We start from the raw sequence: 21608 nt of genomic DNA on the forward strand, positions 1-21608 counted from the left end.
AAAAAATGGTTACTACAATCTCACTCAAGCCTGGAAGATGGCTTCTTACCTTGACATAGCCGACCTGGCCACCTGGATCCATGCAATGGTAACATCAAAACTTGACTATTGTAATGCACTAAACATTGGTCTCTCGTCTAAATTAATTAGGAGGCTCCAATTGGTGCAAAATGCTGCAGCTCAACTGTTAGCAGGAGCAAGCAGGAGCATGAACATTGCTCCCATCCTACAGTCACTCCATTTGCTACCTATCAGTTACTGTGCTCAGTTCAAGGTATTGGTTATTACATACAAAGCTCTTCATGGTCTTGGCCCAGCTACCTACAAAATCGCCTCACTCCTTATGAACCTCCATGGCAGCTTCGCTCATCTGAACAGGGTCTCTTTCAGGTGCCGGCTTGCACACGGGTGAAATCAACAGCAGCCTGCACATGGGCTTTCTCTGTGGTGGATCCCACCCTATGGAACGGACTGCCTGAGGAGGTCAGGAGAGCCCTCACTCTCCTGGCTTTCCACAAACCATGCAAAACAAATAATTCAAAAAGGCTTTTTACTCAGAGGGAAGTATTATAGGGAGGGGTCTCAAATGCTTTTATAGAGAGGGGTTTCAAATGCTTTGCTAATTTGCTAGGGACCATAGCAAATTTGCTAATTTGCTAGGGACCAACCACTACTTTGCCTTGCATATTATCTGTTGCTCGAATATGAACTCTTATACTACCTGTACTTCATGTTTATCTAATGTCAGTCCTAGAACTGATTATGTTATGTTTCAACAATTCTTCAGCTCTGTACTGGATCCTTGCTAATGCTACATCTTTGTAAAATCCTATGGTATTGTTGTGGAAATGTCCTTAACACTGTATAGAATTGTCCTTGATACCGTATGGAAATGTTCCTGATACTGATTGTACTGATCTCACACTATGTAATCCACCTTGAGTCTCAGTGGAAAAGGTGGACATAAATACATACATACATATAACAGAAATATACATAAATATAAATATTTATTGAACAGTGCAAAAGCAATTAAAAACCATGGAACAAAGTTAAAAACCTAGAGACCTAGTAACATCAGTGACACAGAGTCACAAAATTGTTGGCACATATAAAAGAACCAAGTCACAAAATTGATCGCACATATACAAAGACCAAATGGTCTAATTTGTTGTTACACACGCATAAAAATTATGACTAATAAATATAAAATACTGTTGGTCAGGCCAGGTAGTATAAAAATGGAGCCTAAAATTAAAAATAGAAATAAACATATTGGTATAAGTCAATTCTAGAATGCCCTCCAAAATATTGCTGTTTATAGTTAAAATAAAAGATAGAGGGCCCCGATATAAAATAAAAGATATAGCCCTTAAGTCCCTTGTTAAGAAGTGGTGTTCAGCTAGCATTCTGCAAAAATATATAGGGCATGTAATCAGTGTATAGTTCCATTACCATTAAATATGATACAATGTCCATATATACAATGCAAATTATACCAAAACAATGTTTTTACATACAGATCTGTCCTGAGCCAGAGTTGCATTCCTAGTGTGTGTTTCTGGCTAGTCAATGTGCAAAGTAATCTTTAAAAAGTTGCCTCATATCTAATATGAAAGGTGACAGCTGGAGCATATAATGCAATCATGTGTCAGCAATTTTCATCTCAGGGATGGCATGTCCTGTGGTTTGTACCTGGGGTTGCCAGGACCATACTTGACAGCCAGCAGGAGACTGGAGTTTGAGGAGATGAGGAGGGGTACACAGCATTGCATACACCATGACATCTCCCCTGGTAAAACCATAGAGTTTCCAGTGATTCCTATGACTACCTAATGTCATTTCCAGATTTTCCCTAGAAGTGATGGAACAGCACACAAAATGCCGACTTTTTGTACCTCCTCTGCTATTCAACTAGTAGCAGGTAATGAGGGCTGCTGGCAGGAGGCCTGGCCATGAGGTAGTACATATTTGGCCATGAGATAGTACATCTTCATGGCCATTTAGGGGTCTGAGGAAAACTGGAAACAGGGGAGGGGGAGATAAGAAATACTGAAACATTTTTATTAGTTCATTTGGCAATACCTGTACATATTTTTACAATGTAATTTCACATATGAGAAGGTTAATAAAATTGCCTCAGCACCCCTGACTAATATTTTGACATGTGCTTTTTCCTTAGAACAGATTCAAGTATTATTTATCACACTGAATGTTTGACTTTTTAAAAAAAGAAGTAGTAACCAGAGGAACAAAAAGACGGGGAGGGGGGGAGAGAATGTAAATCATTTTACTTAATTTTGGTGACTGCAAGCCTGTTGTAGCCTTTACAGAGCCAAAAAGGAGCTCTTGGGAAATTACTGTCTGTGTTTTTAAATGTTTTTTTAAATAGCAGCAAGGCCTGTATGAAAGAAGTCTGACTGGTTTATGGAGAGAGATCAAGTTGGGCTTTTAAACGCACCCAAAAGAAGGGGGAAAGTGTCTCTCCAGAAAAGGAGGCCTCCGAAAACGTGTGAAGAGGGGCTGCTGTGTCTGCATCAAAAAAGGCTACTCTCCCCTCATAGTAGTTCAAATAGATTCGGATCCTCTTGAGCTCTCCACTCAGGGTCAGAGGTTCATAATGAGGGTTTATGAAAGCATTGTACCCACCTAACCACTTCTCCACAGCCCAGATCCCTTCCTCAGGACTAAACTTTAGAACACCCTTCCTCCTCACAGACTTTCTGGCAACCCCAACAGCCCACCCTCCCTCATGTCCCACGGTGACTTCCCAGAAATGGCGGCCTGAGGTGAACCCCTCACGTCCCAGCACAGCAGCAAATTCGTCAAATCTTTCAGGATTGTCAGGCACATCTTGAGGTTCATCTCCCTCTCTCACTGTTGTACAATCCTCTGGGAGGATAAGGTGGGGATGGGCCGTGTCTGGATCTAGAGTCACATTTGCTGTTGGGAAGAAATGAAGAGATGGAAGATAACCAGAATCAAGACAGCAATTAACTTTCTTTCTGAGCCTCAGTGAAATACTTCATTATATACCTTCCAAATCCCCTCCTTCATTTCATACAGGCAACTGCTAATGCCTGTTGAGCTAAATGAGTGGCAATTAAGGGAAAGTTACACCTTTGCCAGCTGGAGCTTCATCAAGACTAGGGATACTAACATGTGGATGTCATAATAAAATAATACTCTAGAAGGGGTGGAAAAATGAGTGTACTAATTTCCACCTCTTGGCCAAGAGAGAATATTGTTATGGACTGAACCCCAAAGAACGTGTGTTTCTGCTCTTGCCAGCAACATGTAGCTCTTCTGCGTTCTGTTTGATGGACAGGAAGAAGTTGAGTCAAGCAGATGCAACTGCAACCATAGGTAATGTTTCCTGGACGTCTGCCCTGGGGAATGGTGAATGAGTGGGTGGGCAGCAGTGGTGCTTGGCACCATAACTTCTAGCAGTATGGGTGCCACGGCTTGCTCTGTTGTCTACATGCTAGAAGTACATGCTGCTAAGCTGAGGGTGGGTGCCCATCAGGCAGTGCGGGGGCAGGGAGGAGGGGAAACCATCAGCATCATTTTGCAGGGGGCTCTCCAAAACCTGAAGCCAGCTCTGGGCCTGGTAACCAGAGGGAAACAGTAGATTCCAGGTGATCCAGCAACATTGGGGACTGGGAAAGAAAGTATTGAGGGAGAATCAAGACTGTAGGAAAGAGCCATCTTCTGTTCACTCTATGGAGAATGTTCTCAGTTGAAAATGCTCAGGAAAAGAGCTGAACAAAAGCTGAGGGTAATCTCGGAGGCCAAAAAGCAGGAAGCCCCACCCGCCTTGCTAAGATTCCCATGGAAAAGAAACTGTGAAATGATTGCAGCCCAGGACCTCTTGTAGTCAAATTCTAGGAGCTTCCTAACCCAAACTAACACCTTTCAAAGGTATGTATACTATATTCTCCTACTACTCTATTTGCCTTAACTTTTCTGCTTATGGTAAGAAGTTTTACTTTTCATCTGGTAAGGTGACCTGAGTGCCTTTTAAATAGAAGGACAGTGTGCAAATCTTATGAATACATAAATGAAGACTGCTGTCTGGTCATCTGGAGGACAGTCTCACATCTCTAACATTACCCTTTGGGCATAATCTGGAATGATCATCAGGGAGGGCTGCTGCCTTCTGGCTACTCCTGAACTTTCCAGATGTTGGAAACACAATGCTAGGCTACATTGGTTTGAGCCAGCAGGGCAGTCCCAAATTCTCATGTAAAAAGGTTATGTTTAAAGACAGCTACTGCACCCTCATTTGCTATTTATAATGAACTATAGGACTGAACATAATCTTGTATGAGTCTCCTTTCTGTCCTGTGAATTTGCTCCTCTGTTGGTCCTTGAAATGTACCTTTCTGCAGCTGAAGTCCAGATAACAGAGTGTCTGTAAAAGTAAAGGGAACAGCAGTTACCCCATTGTTCTTATAGCATTCAAGTAACAGAAATAGCCATTCAAACAATTATAGCTTCAATACTGAGGACAAGGTTCAGTCCACAGCTATTAAAGTCAATGGGAACTTTGACATTGCAATTTTAAATGGAGTGCTCAGAAAGGGAAGTCACAAAAGTTGTTACCTTATGATAATGGGGATCAGAGCTCATTTTGAGGGGGAACGCGCAGGAACGCAGTTCCAGTAGTTCCCCAAAGAAGTTACATGTCAGGTGGCCCTGCCCACCTGACTCTCGGACATTTTGGGCCCATTTTGGCCTGGATTGGAGCCAAAATGACCCAGATCGGGCCTCTGACGGGTAGTGGATCACTCTCCCGCTTAGCAGCGGCCTGATCCCGACCATTTTGGGCCCCTCTTTGGCCATTTACAGCCCCTTTTTGCAATTTCTGGCCCAATTTCGGCCCTGAATGACCAGGATTGGGTCCAAAGCAGCCAGGATAGGTGATGTCAGGGGGTGTGGCATATACAAATCAGTTATGCTAATGACACATTTCCGGTGATGGCAAGGGGCATGGCATATGCTAATGAGTTATGCTAATGAGTACCTCCAGCTCTTTTTCTACGAAATGACCCCTGATGGGGATTATGATTGATCATTGTTGCCCCCCCCCCAATCCAACACACACTGAGAGCCATGTCTTTGCCCTCCAAGATACCCCTGGCCTGATGGTAGTCAGAAGCTTGGACTAATCCAGTTTTCTGATATTTATTATATATTCATTAACAAGGTTTTTAACCTTGCCTTTCTGCCCTCATGGGGCCACCAAGGCAGTAGACAAATCAAAACATATACATTAAAATATCATCCTAAAAGCCATTAAAACTAACAAGTAAATATATCATTAAACTTAAAATAAATGCAAAAGCAGCAGTTAAAACAATGGGGGAGGAGGGATCGCTGAGGGGATGCCAAGTGAAACAAAGAAGTCTTCACCTGCTGGCAGAAGATGGTAACAGAAGGGGACAGGAGAATCTCCCCAGGGAGAGAGAGAGTTCCGGAGTTTGGTGTCACTACTGAAAAGGCCCTCTCCTGAATTGCTATTTGCCTAATCTCAGGAGCACCCAAAGCAGGGCCTGCAAAGATGACCACAGTGCCTGGGTAGGTTCATAAGGGAGCAGGCAGTCCTTCAGGTATGTTGCTCCCAACCCATACAGAGCTTTAAATGTCAGCACCAACACCTTCAATTGTGCCCCAGAAACAGATCCTCAAGTTCCACCAATCACACTGTAGCCTGAATTTAACCAGTGAGCAGCTAAATCCTGAAATTTGGCCCAACGGTGCTGGGAATCTTAATTTTGCAGCAGTTTTTGGCAAAAGGCAGAGCTTCCTTTATCTGAGCCCCATGTAAATCTGTGTATATAAAAAGGTTGCTGAGCCCTTGTGTTACTACTGACACAAAAGCACTGGTCTTCCTCATTAAAATTCTTGACAAATAATCAAAAGCATCACTTGTCAGATGCATCTTTCATTGGTACCTTTGAATTGTTTCATAACAAGCTCCAGAAAGCGGTTTGTATCACAGATGTCCTGGATCCTCCACTTCAGTTCAAGGGACAACGTTATGGGGTTCTCAAACTTCCCACACCTGCTTGAGAGACACACTGTTAACCACCTCCATCTATCCAAACCTGTGGCACAAAAGAGCAGAATGCATAAGAAGGAAAGAGTAAAAAGCCTGGTGACGCAGGCACAAAGGGGTGGAGGTATTTTGGGAAGGAGATTCTTTCTCACTGCAGCTGTTAAGACCCAAAAGTGGGGGGTCAAACTAGAGCTGCTTCTGAGGAATGAACTGTGCCCCCCCCCCGCCCCATGCTTACTCTGAGAAGATAATCATGCGATACTTTTATGCTAATGGACCACATTCTCCACCTCTGCGATCTTTGTATGGCTTCTTTCTTTCAATATTATTAGTAAATATATTCTATTTATTTTATTTGTAACATTTATTCTAATTTTTGTCGCCTCTGCTAATGATAGGGCATTTTGTTTTTGTTTTTTTGAAAAAATTTTTATTGGGTTAGAACATTTTTATTTTTACATTACAGTCAATTTTCCCCTAATTTTTCGTTTCTAACCCCCTCCCTTTCCCCCCCTTTTGTTGACTTCCAACAGCTTTCCCACCCTCTGTCCCTTTTCCCTTACTTCTATTAAATTCCTCTGTCTAAAACAGATATACATTCTCCATTATATTAAGCAGTACATCTTTAACTCCTTTACTTATTATACACCCAAACTATACGTCTTTAGATAAACAATTTATCCCATTTTCCAGTTTTGAATATTTCTATATAGACCTATATATCATAAACCATAAAAATTCCCCACATTTAAATCAAACAATTTGATTTGTTCTCTATATATTACTCATTTCAACTTTTTATGGTAATTCTATATAACTCCTCGCATAATCAATCAATTTAACTCTTCTGTACATTCAGTTTGGTGCATATAAATCTTATCAAAGAAAGAAAATATTGTTATTTACTCAATCCTCATGTTTAAACCTTATCATTAATTATTCTCTATCAATGTTCTATCAGTTAACCTATACATATCTATATATATCTCAATCAATTAATCTAACTGCTTATAAATTCACATTTCTCTTCCCCCCCCCGGTAAAGTCACCCCTCTCTTTTATACTTTTATTATACTTCAGTAGTTCTCAAACTGCCACAGTTTTCCTCCCACCTCCCATTTCTTCTCCAGATATTGTTTCAGCTTCTCCCAGTCTGTGTTAAACTGCCCTGAGTCCAGATCTCTCAGTTTTCTTGTCATCTTGTCCATTTCAGCCATATACAGCAATTTGTAGATCCAATCTTCAATAGTTGGCACTTCTTGTACTTTCCATTTCTGCGCATACAAAAGTCTAGCTGCTGCAGTCATATAAAAAATCAACGTCCTATGATGGGCTGGAATTCCCTCCATTCCCAAGTTTAGCAGCAGGAGTTCTGGGTTCTTATTTATTTGAAACTGTAAAATTTCACTCATTTCTCTTATTATTTCCCCCCAGAACTGCCTAGCTACCTCACACGACCACCACATATGATAGAGGGAGCCCTCATGTTTCTTACATTTCCAGCATTTATTAGAAGTATTCAAGTTCCCTAGCGCAATCTTCTTTGGTGTCATGTACCAACGATAGATCATTTTGAAAATGTTCTCTTTAATATTAATGCATGTCGTTGTCTTCATTGTAGTTTTCCACAAGTATTCCCATGCCTCCATTGTTATTTCTTTATTGAAATTTATAGCCCATTTCACCATCTGTGTTTTAACTATCTCATCCTCAGTATACCATTTCAACAGTACTTGGTATACCTTGGATATTCTTTTCTTGTCTTCTTTAAGAAGGGTCTGCTCTAGTTCCGAGTTCTCTGTTCGTATGCCCCCTTTTGCAAAGTCCGAGTTGTATAAGTCTCTAATCTGTCTATACTGGAACCAATCATAGTTAGGTGATAGTTCCTCTTGCGTCTTTATTCTAAGTTTAGATACTTCAATCTTAGTTATTTCTTTGTACGTTAAACATTGTTGTTCATTATCCACAGCTCTCGGATCTATCACCTCATATGGAACCACCCACAAGGGGGTTCCTTCTTGTAGGTAAGTTCTGTACTTCTTCCAGATTGTATATAGACTTCTCCTTACAAAATGATGCAGGAACATCGAGTTGACCTTTACTTTGTCATGCCATAGGTATGCGTGCCATCCAAAAAATTTTTTATATCCCTCTAGGGCTAATAGTTTCTTATTCTTTAATGTCATCCACTCTTTTAGCCAAACTAGGCAGATTGCATCATGGTAAAGTCTCAGATTGGGCAGTTGCATTCCGCCTCTCTCCTTTGCATCTTGTAGAACTTTTACTTTCACTCGAGGCTTCTTGCCTGCCCAAACAAAATCTGATATTTTCCTCTGCCATTTTTCAAATTGTTTAGAGTCTCTGATGATTGGTATTGTCTGTAACAAAAACATTACTCTTGGTAACACATTCATCTTAACTGCTGCAATCCTGCCCAACCATGACAAATTCAGTCTATTCCATTTGATCAAGTCTCTCTCTATCTGAGTCCATAATTTTTCATAATTATTCTTGAACAAATCTATATTTTTTGCAGTCAGCTCAACTCCCAAATATTTCACCTTACTAGTTACTTCACAGTCCGTTGTTTCCATTAACAATTGTTGTTTCTGCTTAGTCATGTTTTTACATAGTATCTTTGACTTCTTTTTATTAATGAAGAAACCTGCCCAGTCACCAAACTCCTTAATCTTATCTATCACTTTTGGCATGTTCTCCAATGGATCTTCTACAATTAACATTATGTCATCTGCAAATGCTCTAACCTTGTATGAATAGTCCTTTATTTTTATTCCTCGTATTTCCTCGTCTTGTCGTATTTGTATCATCAGAATCTCCAATACTAATATGAACAACAATGGAGATAACGGGCAACCTTGTCTTGTTCCTTTACTAATCGTCAATTTCTTGGTCAGTTCATCATTCACTACAATTGCTGCAGTCTGGTCCCTATATATTTCTTTAATTGCTCTGATGAATCTTTCTCCCAATTGTAGCTTTTCCATAGTGGCAAACAAAAAATCCCAGTTTAAATTGTCAAACGCTTTTTCAGCGTCTACAAAGAAGAAACCAACCTCTTTATCGCAACGCTTGTCATAGTATTCAATAGCATTGATCACTGTCCTTAAATTGTCTCTTATTTGTCTGTCCGGCAAAAAACCTGCTTGTTCTTCCTCTATAACTTCCGAGAGCCACCCCTTCAGTCTCTCCGCCAATATCTTTGCAAAAATTTTATAATCATTGTTAAGTAATGATATAGGCCTGCAATTTTTCACGCTAGTCAGATCTTGGCCCTCTTTTGGGATCAATGATATATTCGCTTCGCTCCAAGTGTCTGGAATTCTTTGATCCCTAAAAACTCCATTCATCACCTCTTTTAGGAATGGTGCCAGTTCGTTGGCCATTGTCTTGTAAAATTTAGCCGTAAGTCCATCTGGCCCTGGCGCCTTTCCTAGATTTGCGGATTGTATTGCCATACTTATTTCCTCGTCAGTTACTTCACTGTTCAACTTATTTCTCCAAGCTTCCGAGATCTCTGGAAGTTTGGTTTTCTCCAAATATGATGCTATTGATTCTTTGTTTACTTCTTTTTTATTATACAGCTTAGCGTAAAATTTATAAAAGGCTCTGCTAATGGTAGTCTGCTCCAAATACGTTTTGTTTTCTTCACAAATTTTATTTATTATTTTCTTTTCCCTTTTCTTCTTTAATTGCCATGCCAAATATTTCCCAGGTTTATTAGCACCCTCAAAAGCTTTTTGATTCAGTCTTTTAAGATTCCACTCCAGTTCTTTATTACTCATTGCTGTTAACTGTTCTTGAAGAATTTTAATTTCCTGATGTATTTTCTTTTTCCCTGGTCTCTTTTTTAACTGTACTTCTTTGGCCTTTATTTTCTCCTCAATCTCTTGTCTTTTCTCCTCTTTCTTTTTCCTTGCTCTACCATTTAAATCCATTAGTATGCCCCTTACAACCGCCTTATACGCGTCCCAAACTTTATTGGTTGGTACTTCTTTATTCACGTTGTATTGTATAAAAAACTTAGTCTCTCTTCTCAATGTTTCCATATTCTCACTTTCCTGTAACAGGTCCTCATTTATTCTCCAGGCTTTCCTTTTTCTCCTTTTTCCAAATTTCCACATAATTGGGTTGTGATCTGAGCCTACCATCGGCATTATTTCTACCTCCTTAGTCCATAACGCTAAGTCCTTTGAGGCCCAGATCATATCAATTCTTGATAATGTAAGATGCCTTGCAGAATAAAAAGTAAACTGTCTGGTTTTAGGATATTCTCTCCTCCATACGTCTTCGAGAGTCTCTTGTTGAATCAACTCAAAAAAAAGCTTTGGCAATAGTCCTCTTTTCTTTTGTGCTTTTGTAGTCTTTTTGTCTAGTTCCAAATCTGTCACTCCATTGAAATCTCCAGCAAGAATTATCTGGTCATATACAAGATCGTCTAGGTGCTTCCTTAAGTCCTCAAAGAAGCTTTCCTTTGCACCGTTAGGTGCATAAAGTCCGACTACCAACACTCTCTTTAAGTTCCAATTACATTCCACTGCTACAAATCTAGCTTCCACATCTCTCATAACAAATTTTGGCTGCAGCTCCTCTTTTATATACAACACCACTCCTCTTTTTTTCTTGTTGGAAGCCGCTACAAATTCTTTGCCCAATTTTCCAGATTTTAAATATTTTACATCCTGTTTTCTAATATGGGTCTCCTGCAAACAAACAATATCACATTTTTGTTTTAGTAGCCAATGAAAAATATTTTTTCTCTTATTCGGTGAGTTTAGTCCATTTACATTCCAAGATAATACTTTACACTCCATATTCATGGTTTTGTTGGTAAGTCTTTTTCATTGTCCTTAATAAATCTCTCCATTTCCCGCTCAGATCTGATACGCTTTTTTGCCCCTCCAAACTCAAAGGACACTCCTTCCGGTAACTCCCATCTGTACCTAATGTTCATGTCCTTCAAAGTCTGAATTAACACTCTATATTTTTTCCTGTCCAGTAACACTGATCTGGGCAATTCCTTCATTATGATAATTGTCTTGCCATCAATCTCCAATGGATCTTGAAAGTGTTTTGTCACAATCCTCTCTTTCATATTTCTAGTTGTAAACTGCACGATCACATCCCTTGGTAGTTTCCTCTGGGTTGCAATTCTCGAGTTCACACGATACGCCACATCTAGGATAGCCACAATTTCCTCCTCCTCCTTCCCCAGGTATTCAGCCAACACCTCAGTCATCTGTTCTTGCGCTGACTTCCCTTCAACTTCTGGCAGACCACGAAAACGAAGCTGCTTCTCCATGTGTTTAGTTTCTGCAACTGACATCCTCCCCTTTACCAATCTCATCTCTGTTTGTTGCGTTTCTATTAAATTCTCCATCGCGTCTTCTACTGTTTTGACTCTCTGTTTCGTTCCTTGTAATTCACTGCTAATCGTTTCCACGCCTTTTTTCACTTCTGACAGCTCCGACTTTACTGTCTGTGTAACTTCTTTGACCTCTTTAATAAGCTCCAATTTCGTATCCTTAAGTTCTTTCATCATGTCTATAAGTTTTTTGTCCAAATTTTCTATTGCCGATTGCCACTCTTTTTTCGACATCGTGGGGCTTGCTTTAGCTCGCTCCCACGAATCTGCTCTCTTCCTCAGCTCCGTGGCGTATAATTAAACGTCTTCCTTTTTTTCAAATGTCCCAATCTTTGCCAAAATTAATTTTTTATATCCAAAATGTCGGGCGTCTTTTCTCTATGGTTTCTCTATGTTATTATAATCCAAGATGGCCTACTTCCTCTTCCGCTGAAGCCACGACCCTTCCACTTTCAAAAATGGCGATTCCCCACTTCCTGTCCCTTGGCAAGGGCCGCTTCCCTCCAGCCACTCTATTGTTGTTACGCACTTCCTGTCTCCCGTCTTCCCACAGCAGGTCTCGCGATGGTGTCTTTTTCCCACAGCTCCAAAACCACAGGTATTCAAAACAATAGTCCGATTTTTGTAATAACTTCTTTAAACTTAGTCTCTTTTAAAATACAACTCCTGCCGAGTCTTCACCTCCTTTTCATTAGTCTGTTGCAGTTTAAAAATCTACTTTCTTTCCTCTCTGTTTTTGTCAATCTGTCCCGTTTCAAGAGATAGCGATCTTTACCTTCTCTTCAACTTTCTCGGGTTGTAATCGCTGTTTCGATCTTAAATTCTCCTCTCGACTTCCCTCCCCGATCGAAGCTTGGGTATGTAGGTCTTATGCCAGCCGAATTGGCCCCAAAATTGCCGCAGAGATTATAGCCGACCCGTCGCAAGGTGGGACCTCAAGGATCGGGGGGGAGACTCCTTGTGTAGAGCCCCCCCTCGTCCGAGATCTAGCTCACCCTAGGGTCTTGAGCGTTCTTTGCCTGCTCCCCGCCTGAGAGCAGTCGGCCGCGGGTTATTTTCACCCCTCCGGCCGGTTAAAACGGCAATCCGGTCAGCTCCGCAAATGGAGCTGCGTTAGACCTCCATGAATCCCAAACCGGAAGTCAATGATAGGGCATTTTGGAAGTCATAGGATTGCCATAAGTCAGAAGCAACTTGATGGTGCATAACACACATAGTTGCCTGTCTTACTGCGACACAAAGACTTGCTTTCTCTTGAAGAAGCCCAAACTTTCTTTTTAATTTGAGTGAAGAGAGCATCCTTTGAAAATATTACACTAGAACAAGAAGTCTCCAAGTACAATCTGGGTCTCCCACAGATGTCCAAACAGATCTTAATGCTGACTGCCCCCCCTCCCCCAGCACTGTTTTGGAACATGATTTGTTTTAACTGAGAACATCCCCGTTGCTTAATCCTGAATACAGGCTGCTGTCCCCTCTCCAAAATGTGCCAGTCAGTTTTCCTGGAAATCAATAGAGCCATTGCTTTGGGTGGGGGGAGGGACAGGGAGGACTGTTCTGTGGCCTATTCTTTTGAGCCTCTATAGCACAATTCATTCCCTCAAATACAAATTATTGGGAGAATTGTTCTGCCTTCATTACATTTTACAAGAGGCAAGTATTTGTTTTTCACAGAGAGATACTTGCTAGGGTAGAGCACAGGAATCATTGCACCTTGGATTCAGATATATGGAATTTCTGGCTGGAGCAGACAATATACCAAGAGAAAGTGCTGAGAGAGAGAACTGCCTGTAACCCTATTAAGGAAGGACAGAACTTATTCCTGTCCCTAGTGAATCTTCCTCTTGGCTGTCTTTTGGAGGATTTTTTTAAAGGATGAGTAGATTGAGTTGCTTTTTAAAAGGTTTGATAGCTAAATATATAAAGGGGAGGAACTGCATCTTGAATCTAAATCCTAAGTGTAATCCTAAGAACGTTTTTGTGGGGAGTAAGTACATTCTCTAAACCTGAATCGGCTTCTGAGTTGGCCTGCTTATGATCGTTCTAAAAAATTACCAGCTGTTTGAAATACTACTGTGACTACTACCCCATTTGTCAAACTTATACTGGAAAGGCTGGTGCTCCGACTGCATTCCGAATCAGAAAACATAGCCACAACCCAAGCCTTCAAAAAATCTAAAGGACTGCATGGAAAACACTGGAATGAAATGGTTTGATTGCAACATGGTCTGCATTCTCAATAACTGAGTAAGAAATGTGGTCTGTTTCAAAGAAAACTACTAGATGTATTTCAAGCCCTTAAAACTCTTATGTAAAAGAAGAACAGAACACACAAATGAAATCCTCCTGAATACAAAAACAGGAACTGCACAAGCAAACACATTGAAGAACAGTAACAGAAAGCAATTTGAAATAAGTGGAATTGGTTTACCTCTGCAAGGTGCTTCTGACATCCTGCAGGGAAGAGAGAAGGAAGAAGGAACTCAGTGCCTACCACGAGACATAACTACGAAGACCCTTGAGGCCTGCAATCTGGATGCCTTCTGGGTCTTTGTATGTGCCTATCATACTGTGTTTAGGGACTGTGGATGTAGTTTCATAAGATCTGTCCTTATTTTCATCAGAAAAAGGGTTCCCTAGGCTCATTTATCTGTAGGAATACTGGAGAAAAAATTTATAATATTATGAAGTGGATATAATGGCAGAGAGAAAGAAAACGTACCCCTCTAAAAGTATTGGTCAAAGTTCTTGTATACAATGCCAAGTATTTGGTTGTGAGTCTGTGACAACAAAATAAGCAGGAGTCTTGTGATGCTTAAAGACTCACATTATTTCATTCCAACATTTGTGGGCTGAATACACAAGGAAGGAAACTAGGGTTGCCAGCCAGCAACTCTATGGTAAAACCATAATGTTTCTCGAAATTTCTAGACAACCATGACATCCAAAATCCCCCTGGAAGTGACATAACACCATCACACTGACAGCAATATTTTTTGCCATCTGTCATAAAACTGAGTGTTGTAAGACAGAAAGGTGGCTAACAAATATTTTAAATAAATAGTTTGTTCTTCTTCTGCTAACTGACAGAGCAGTGGTGGGCAGTAGGGGTTACTGACAGGAAGTCTCCCACCATAGCATCAGAGGGAGAAACACTGCAAGGCTAAGGGAAACTAGTAGGGTTGCCAACTCTGGCCTGAGAAATTCCTGGAGATTTGGGAGCGTTTCCTGTGGGGGATGGAATTTGGGGACAGATTTCAATTAGAATCTACGATACCCCTTAGAGCTTGTCCTCTGAAGCTATGGTTTTCTTCAGGAAGCTAATCTCAGTAGTCTGGAGATCAGTTGTAATTCCAGTGGAACTCCAGGCCCCATCTGGAGGTTGGCAACCCTAAAGCCAACCATTACTGCTCTTGTGTGTTTGTTTCTTAATTATATTTGAATTTTACATCACATTTTGCCCTGTTCAGTCTGTTCATGGCACTTTGACCCTGCCATTTATACCTTCATGTCTGCTCCCGCATGTCTTTATAATCTCACATATCTGTGTCTTCCTCAAGAAAATTCCTGATGAAGTATGTTTGTTTAAAACATTTGTATCCCACCTTTTCACCTCAATAGGGTCCCCAGGGTGGCAAACATCAAAACAGTTCAATAATAAAACAGCATGTAATATATAAAAAATAAATCAGTAAAACCATATAAAAAGAAAAACACACATGACAACAAAATAAGAGAAGTTACTAGGGTACACCAAACAAAAGGTTTTCACCTACTGGCAGAAGACAATGATAGAGGGAGACAAACTGATCTCCCTGGGGAAGGAGTTCCAAATTTTTGGTGCCACAACTGAGAATGCCCTTTCTCAGGTTGCCACATGTCTAGCCACAGCAAGGGCACCTGAAGCAGGGTCTCTGAAGATGACTGGAGAGTTCAGGTAAGTTCATATGGAAGAAGACAATCCTTGAGGTATGCTGCTGACCCCAAGCAGCATAAGGCTTTAAAGGTCAATATCAGCACCTTGAACTGGGCCTGGAAGAAAACTGGGAGCCAGTGTAGATATAACAAGACTGGAGTAATATGGTCCCTAGAACTCACTCCAGTCAACAATATCTTGTTCCCCAGGTTCTTTCACATCCTCAAATGGCCTAATGCCCTGAGGTGTGTCCATTTCCTCAACATCTCTCAAGGCACCTCTAATACAATCTGACACAAGTATGTAAAACTTTGAAACCTGCTCCTCTAAAAGTTGCCAACCTGTTAATTTGCATACATTCTCTCTAGAAAGTTTTACTCCATGAAAGGTAATGCTGGAACAAACACTTGCTAGTCTTTAAGTTATAACAAGATTCTTATTTATTTTTTAAAAAAACATTTCAGAGATTCAAGGTAAAGCCAGGCATCAAGTCTAAAGGGCCTAAGTGCGAGAGAACCCTTTAAGCAGTTAGGGTAAAAAGGACAACAGATTTCATTAAATAAAACAAAAAACCCTTGTTCAGATGAATCCATACATTGATCTATTTCTTCTAGATGCTCCTATACCTACTAGGCCAGGAATCACACAATATACCACAATACCTATTGGCCATGGCACCCACCAACACTTTTTTAACACCCACAAATGTTTTTAGAAAGAGAACAAGGCTATCTGGGGCTTTTGCCCAGTGGGGCTAAGCACAATTTTTAAAAATTGCTTTGGCAGCAGCTGTCATCACTACACATGGATCTTCCCTGTGTGACTGAAGGTAAGCTGCATGTATACAAGAAAATATTTTAAAGCATTATGTTCATTTGAAGAGGCATCCTATTAAGCAGAGCTTCTGCCTGAAATATTGAAGAGTTACTGTAAGAGTTAAGTATCACCTCCTTCCCTGGCATTTTGTGATTGGCTCTGCCTCCTGTGGCTGCCAGTTCATGGTTAGCTCTGCCTCTTGTGGCAGCCATTATGTGGTTATGCCCATCACCCTGTGTCAGAAATCCACAGGAGTTAACAGTAGGAGTGCCAGGTTTGGGGAACTATTTTTAGTTAATTGTCCCATAGTGCGACTCATAGCATCTATGTTGCCCTGGACAATGATGTCATTTTCTGGCACAACAAGGAAGCATGCTTCACATGTGTGCTTCTCCCCAAGTGCCTTCTCTCCCTGTTGGCCAAGTGAGCAGAGGTGGGGTGCAGAGGATTCTTGCCCCAAGCAGGGGGATGGGAACCATTATCCACAGGTTCAAAAAGGTTAGGGAGGCTCAAAAAGATTGGGGATCCCTGTACTAAACTGAGGTATCAGAACCAACTACTGGGACTACATAACTAAGTAGGTGAAAGGGCACAAAAGTGTGGAGCCAGCCCTCACGTGAACAAAGTCTGGGCTGTTCCTGTCACACTCTCACCTGCAGGAGTTCAATGGCTGGCTGGTGAATCTTCTCCTCCATCTCCAGGACAAGCTTTTCAAGAGAAGATAGTTCTGTGGAGAGGCTGGCCAGGTGCTCATCCCTTTCCCTTGCAATGTCCTTTTCCAGCTCTTCCATCTGGGCCAGCAGAAGTTTCTCTTGTTCTTCTAGAAACTCATGCAGTTTCCTGAACTCAGCCACTATCTTTTGTCTCTCAGATTCTGTTTGCTCCTGCAGAAAGCAGATGGAAAGGTGGGGACAGTTTAAGACCAGGAACTGAGGGTCAAACCACACGAGATAAAATACACTTGAATTACACTCAAATACACTTGAATTACCCATGTAATTGGAGAGTATTTTGTCTTGTGTGGTGAGACCCCGAGTCAGCCTCATTGGCCTTGTGAATGAAAATTCCACAAGAAAGGCATTCATTTATTTAACTTAATTTATTTATACCCCACCTTTCATCCCAGTGGGGACCTAATGTGGTTCATATCATTCTCCTCTCTTCCATTTATTCTCACACCGACCCTCTGAGAGAGGTTAGGCTGAGAGGATGTGACTGGCCCAAGGCCACCCAGGAGCTTTCACAGCAGGGCAGAGATTTAAACTTGGGCCTCCCATATCCCTGTCAGACACTAACCACTATGCCACACTCGCTCTTCTGACTTTTCACAGAGATCCCCTCAACGCCCAGCATGGAAAGAGTTCTCAGAACTTTTGAGGACTCACCATTAAAATGGCCTTTCAGGAACATTTTCTAGGGGAGATCAAGCCATTCCCAGTTCCTGCCCTGTATTTTTGAATCTTCATTTCCCAGTTATTCTGTTCATTTTCCAGTAGCAAAAAAACACTTACAAGCAAACGTTGGCTTTCCTTTTCTGTGTCTGCTTTACAGGCCATTCTTTTTTCTTTCTCCTTCATCAGAATGTTAAGGGAGCTACAGAATTTATCCTGAAGGGAAACAATAGTTCAGGTTTTGTTCCTTTGTAGAAGTTTACTGTACAGAGAGATGATACTAGCAGGAAAGATTGGGTTGCTTTGGAGAGAGACACTTATCCCAGTATCCTCCAGACTCAAGAAGCCATTGCTCACAATGTGAGGCCTCTCAGCAGTCCCAGACTGAGTTCCCGTAGACCAGGAATGCTTGTTCTACAAGTCCTGAATGCCAGAGACAGGCCATGGGGTGAATGTGGCCTTTGGACAGAGGCAGCTCTACCATAAGCAGGGTGAAGCCCACACTACATGTGGCAGATTTAGGGACTCAGTAAATTCCCCTCCATCCTTCACCACCACATTCTTCCTCTTTTGCAGCCTAATCAGACAACAGCCCCCACAGTGACAATGGGCTCCTAGAAAGACCATCCAGGAGAAACTTCACTGGCTGTTCTAGGAGAACACTGGATTTGTGGAGCTCCACTAGGGTTCCCAGCTTCCAGGTTAGGCCTGGAATTCCAACTGATTTGAAGACAACGGAGGTCAGTTGCCCTGGAGAAAATGGCTGCTTTGGACAATGGACTCTCTGGTAGTATATACTGATGAGAAGCCTCTCTATCTCAAACTCCATTCTTCCCAGGCTCCACCACCCAAATTTCCAGGAATTTCCCAAACTGGATTTGGCAATGTAATGATCAATGAGTCAGTTGGCGGATGACAGTTGGTAGAGGCTCTGTGAGAGAGCTGCTCTCTTTTGTATTGCTCCCGGTGGCAGAGAATGACCTCTGGAGGGGTTTTAATTGCAAGAGACTAACAGAGGTGGTTTACCATTGCCTACCTCTGCAGCCCTGGTCTTCGTTGGAGATCTCCCATCCAATTACTAACCAAGGCCGACCCTTCTTAGCTTCTGAGATCTGATGAGATCAGGCTCAAAAAGTCAGGCTGGGAGCATGCAAGATACTAGTTACTTACACCAGTGTAAAGCTCCATCCCTGCAGTGGCTTTCTGATGAAGATTGAAGGGTTACTTTGTTAGTCACTGTCTGCTTTCATGTGATGAGTGTTCTCTGTTTTGCTCCCTTTACTGATACAAATGCAGAGGCTCAAGTGTTGGCAATAGAGTTTCCAGTTAGGAGTTTCCTGCCTGGCACCCCCTTCCAGCCCCCCATTTTCCCAGCTGCACCACTTATTGCACTGTTCATTGGTTGTCTTATGCTGTTTGATTGCAATGTTTCATATCCTCTCATCTGCCATAAGCCTGAGAGAGAAAAACAGGTTATAAATGAATTTAATAAATAAAATAAAATGGTATAGCTGTGGAGAAACACCCTTGTGGTTTCTGGAGTTACCTGTTTATGGGCTGCAGAGAGGAGGGGCCAGTTCTGGAGTAGAATGTGATTGGAGGGAGAGCGAGTCAGTTGGTGGGTGGGAGTTGGAAGTTGACGGTGGCTGGAGAGTTGAGGGAGAGATGGCTCTGAGGGGAGATTTAGAGCCAAAACACACGTTAAGAAATACCTAGGTTCAGCACGTGTTCTCTTACCTCAAGGTTTGCCGGGATCTGTAGGCGTCCTGGAAGCTTAAAGTTTAGCATTGACAGAGCAGCAGGGAGGGAAATACAGGCGCCTGTATTTCCCTTCCCCTTCCTGCTGCTCTGTAAATGCTAAACTTTAAGCTTCCAGGACGCCTACAGATCCCGGCAAACCTTGAGGTAAGAGAACACTTGCTGAACCTAGGTATTTCTTAACGTGTGTTTTGGCTCATAGATCTAATGTAACCCCAGGTATCAAAGGATCGGGCCTGTCCTACACAACATCTAATTAGGGCATGAGGGAGATAAAGTAGGGGTCTATGTTTCTGCTTTATTAGTCCTTCCATTCACAGTTTATTTACCTGTGTATAGTTAGCAGTTCAATAAATGAGTTTTGGAATTGATGACAGAGGAAAGCTCTTCTGTTCCACATAGTCCCCCAACCGCTTGGACCCACTAGCAGAGGAGGGAGGTTAGGAGGCTGTCCCGCCTAACCAGGACCCCATACAGGGACAGTGGTGGCAGCAACTACCCGAAGACAGGAAAGGGAGACAGCCCCTTCACGTGCCTGGCCGGAGGTGAAAAGGGAGGGGTAGGCAGAGTGGGGTCTACCAGGGGAGGAAAGGCCCTGTTCTGCCACAATAGCAATTACCTCTTTTTTTAAAAAAGGCCCTTCAGTGGCACAAAGGGGAAAATGACAGCTGTGAGGAGTGAGTGGGAGTACGATGTTCACAAATGCACACCTCCATCCAGTTGGCATGATAACATGCTCAGAGTATATATATATATATATATATATATATATTAATCATTGCAATGCAGATTCGAAAAGAGAGTATAGAAAAGGAGGAAAACCTGGAGGGTGGAACTATTACAGAATAATGTGCGGATGCTTAAAAAAAGAAAGGAGAATCGAAAGCATAGAACAACCTCCTTGTAGAAGCAGTCTATCTTATTGGGGTGAACGCTCTTCCCAGAGCTTTCCCCCATTAAGGCACACACTTATTTATTCCCTACCGTGTACTCTTCGAAAGCCTCCTCCAGAGGAATCACCTCATGACGTCTGTGCTCTTCGGATCTGTCACAGACCACGCAGATGAGGGCTTGTTCATTTTGGCAGAAAAGTTTCAGGGGCTCCAGGTGCTTTGCGCAGACTCCCTCCCTCGCTTCTCCCCCCTTCGCTTCTGCCGCCTTCTCTTCCAAAAGACAGAGTTTCTTCACTATTTCGACAAAGTTTGCCAGCTGCCGATTCGGGCGGAGGTTCCTTGTCTGAACGGTCTCTCTACAAAGAGGGCAGGAAGCCTCTGCCTCCGATCCCCCCCAGCTACCCGTCAGGCAGGCTCGGCAGAAATCGTGCCCGCACTCCGCAACCGTCACGGGGTCCTTGAAATACTCCAGGCAGATGGAACAAGTCACTTCTTCGCAGAGCTCGGAGATCGGGACCCCTGCGGCCATGGCTGTCTGGAAGAAACAGTGTTACTTCCGTTTTCTCTTTCTGAACAGCAACTGGGAATTTCCTTTCCTGGGCATGACTCAGGACAGAGACCTGTGTTGACTTTAAATCAACAACAGTTGCCTCGTGACAGTCTCGTTAGAACACCCCCCTGGAGAAGAACAGCCTCTGTCATTCTCTCATTTAGGGAATAATTTTAAGCAGATCTGTTTAGAAGTAAGTCTTATGTTATTTAGCCGGGAAAGTGTCCTTGGAATTGCAGCGTAAGAAAAAAATTACAAGTGAGGGCCCACAACAAAATGTTCTGGATATGAAATACGCACGGTGCTTGGAAGGCATGCATTCAAGACAGTAGATACATTGTATTTTAAAGAATATTTTTATTGGTGTTTTCCATTTATATATGTGTGAGTTGCAAATATTACTATTGCTTGGTTTTCTGTTTTTCTTGTGTTGCTTGTAACATATTGTAGTGTGGCTACAATATGATCCAACCCTTCCCGCATCACAATTAAAGTACATAAAAGCAGCAGCATTCCAGACAAAGCAACTAAATTTATTTTCAATTATACCCTACTTTTCTCTTCAGTGGAAATGCAAAGCAGCTTATATAATTCTCCTCCATTTTATCCTCACAACAACCCTGTGAGGTAGGTTAGGCTGAGAGTGTATGACCCAGCAAGCTTCTATGGCAGAGTGAGGATTTGAACCTGGAATCTCCTAGGTCACATAGCCCAACACTCTAACCACTACACCATGCTGGCATGTCTAAGTGAGACAAAAACCCAAAAGCTAGTATGATGCAAATAACTATATAGGGACCCATTAATTTGCAAGTAAAGACAAAAATGAAGCACTCAGGA

General features: G+C 42.0%; 1 protein-coding gene across 1 annotated transcript; it reads right to left on the bottom strand.

Annotated features, from left to right (window-relative positions):
* Positions 1–993: 993 nt before the first annotated feature.
* Positions 994–20762, bottom strand: LOC129327349 (E3 ubiquitin-protein ligase TRIM7-like). The gene is made up of 7 exons (XM_054975914.1): positions 20310–20762; positions 17688–17783; positions 16830–17060; positions 13876–13898; positions 5958–6067; positions 4382–4414; positions 994–2943 (listed from the first exon to the last, which is right to left on the bottom strand). Exons 1-7 carry the CDS (start codon positions 20745–20747, stop codon positions 2426–2428), a joined length of 1449 nt encoding a protein of 482 aa, XP_054831889.1. The 5' UTR covers positions 20748–20762; the 3' UTR covers positions 994–2425.
* Between the last annotated feature and the right edge of the window lie 846 nt (positions 20763–21608).

This window comes from Eublepharis macularius, chromosome 4 (genome assembly GCF_028583425.1).
Source record: "Eublepharis macularius isolate TG4126 chromosome 4, MPM_Emac_v1.0, whole genome shotgun sequence".
NCBI lineage: Eukaryota > Metazoa > Chordata > Lepidosauria > Squamata > Eublepharidae > Eublepharis > Eublepharis macularius.

Coding starts and splice junctions, on each gene's coding strand:
- LOC129327349 (XM_054975914.1), bottom strand. CDS start 20,747: ATGGCCGCAGGGGTCCCGATCTCCGAGCTCTGCGAAGAAGTGACTTGT. Junction 17,784..20,309: donor AGGCTTTCGAAGAGTACACG/GTAGGGAATAAA, acceptor GTTTCCCTTCAG/GATAAATTCTGTAGCTCCCT. Junction 2,944..4,381: donor TGGACTTCAGCTGCAGAAAG/GTACATTTCAAG, acceptor TCTTCCCAACAG/CAAATGTGACTCTAGATCCA.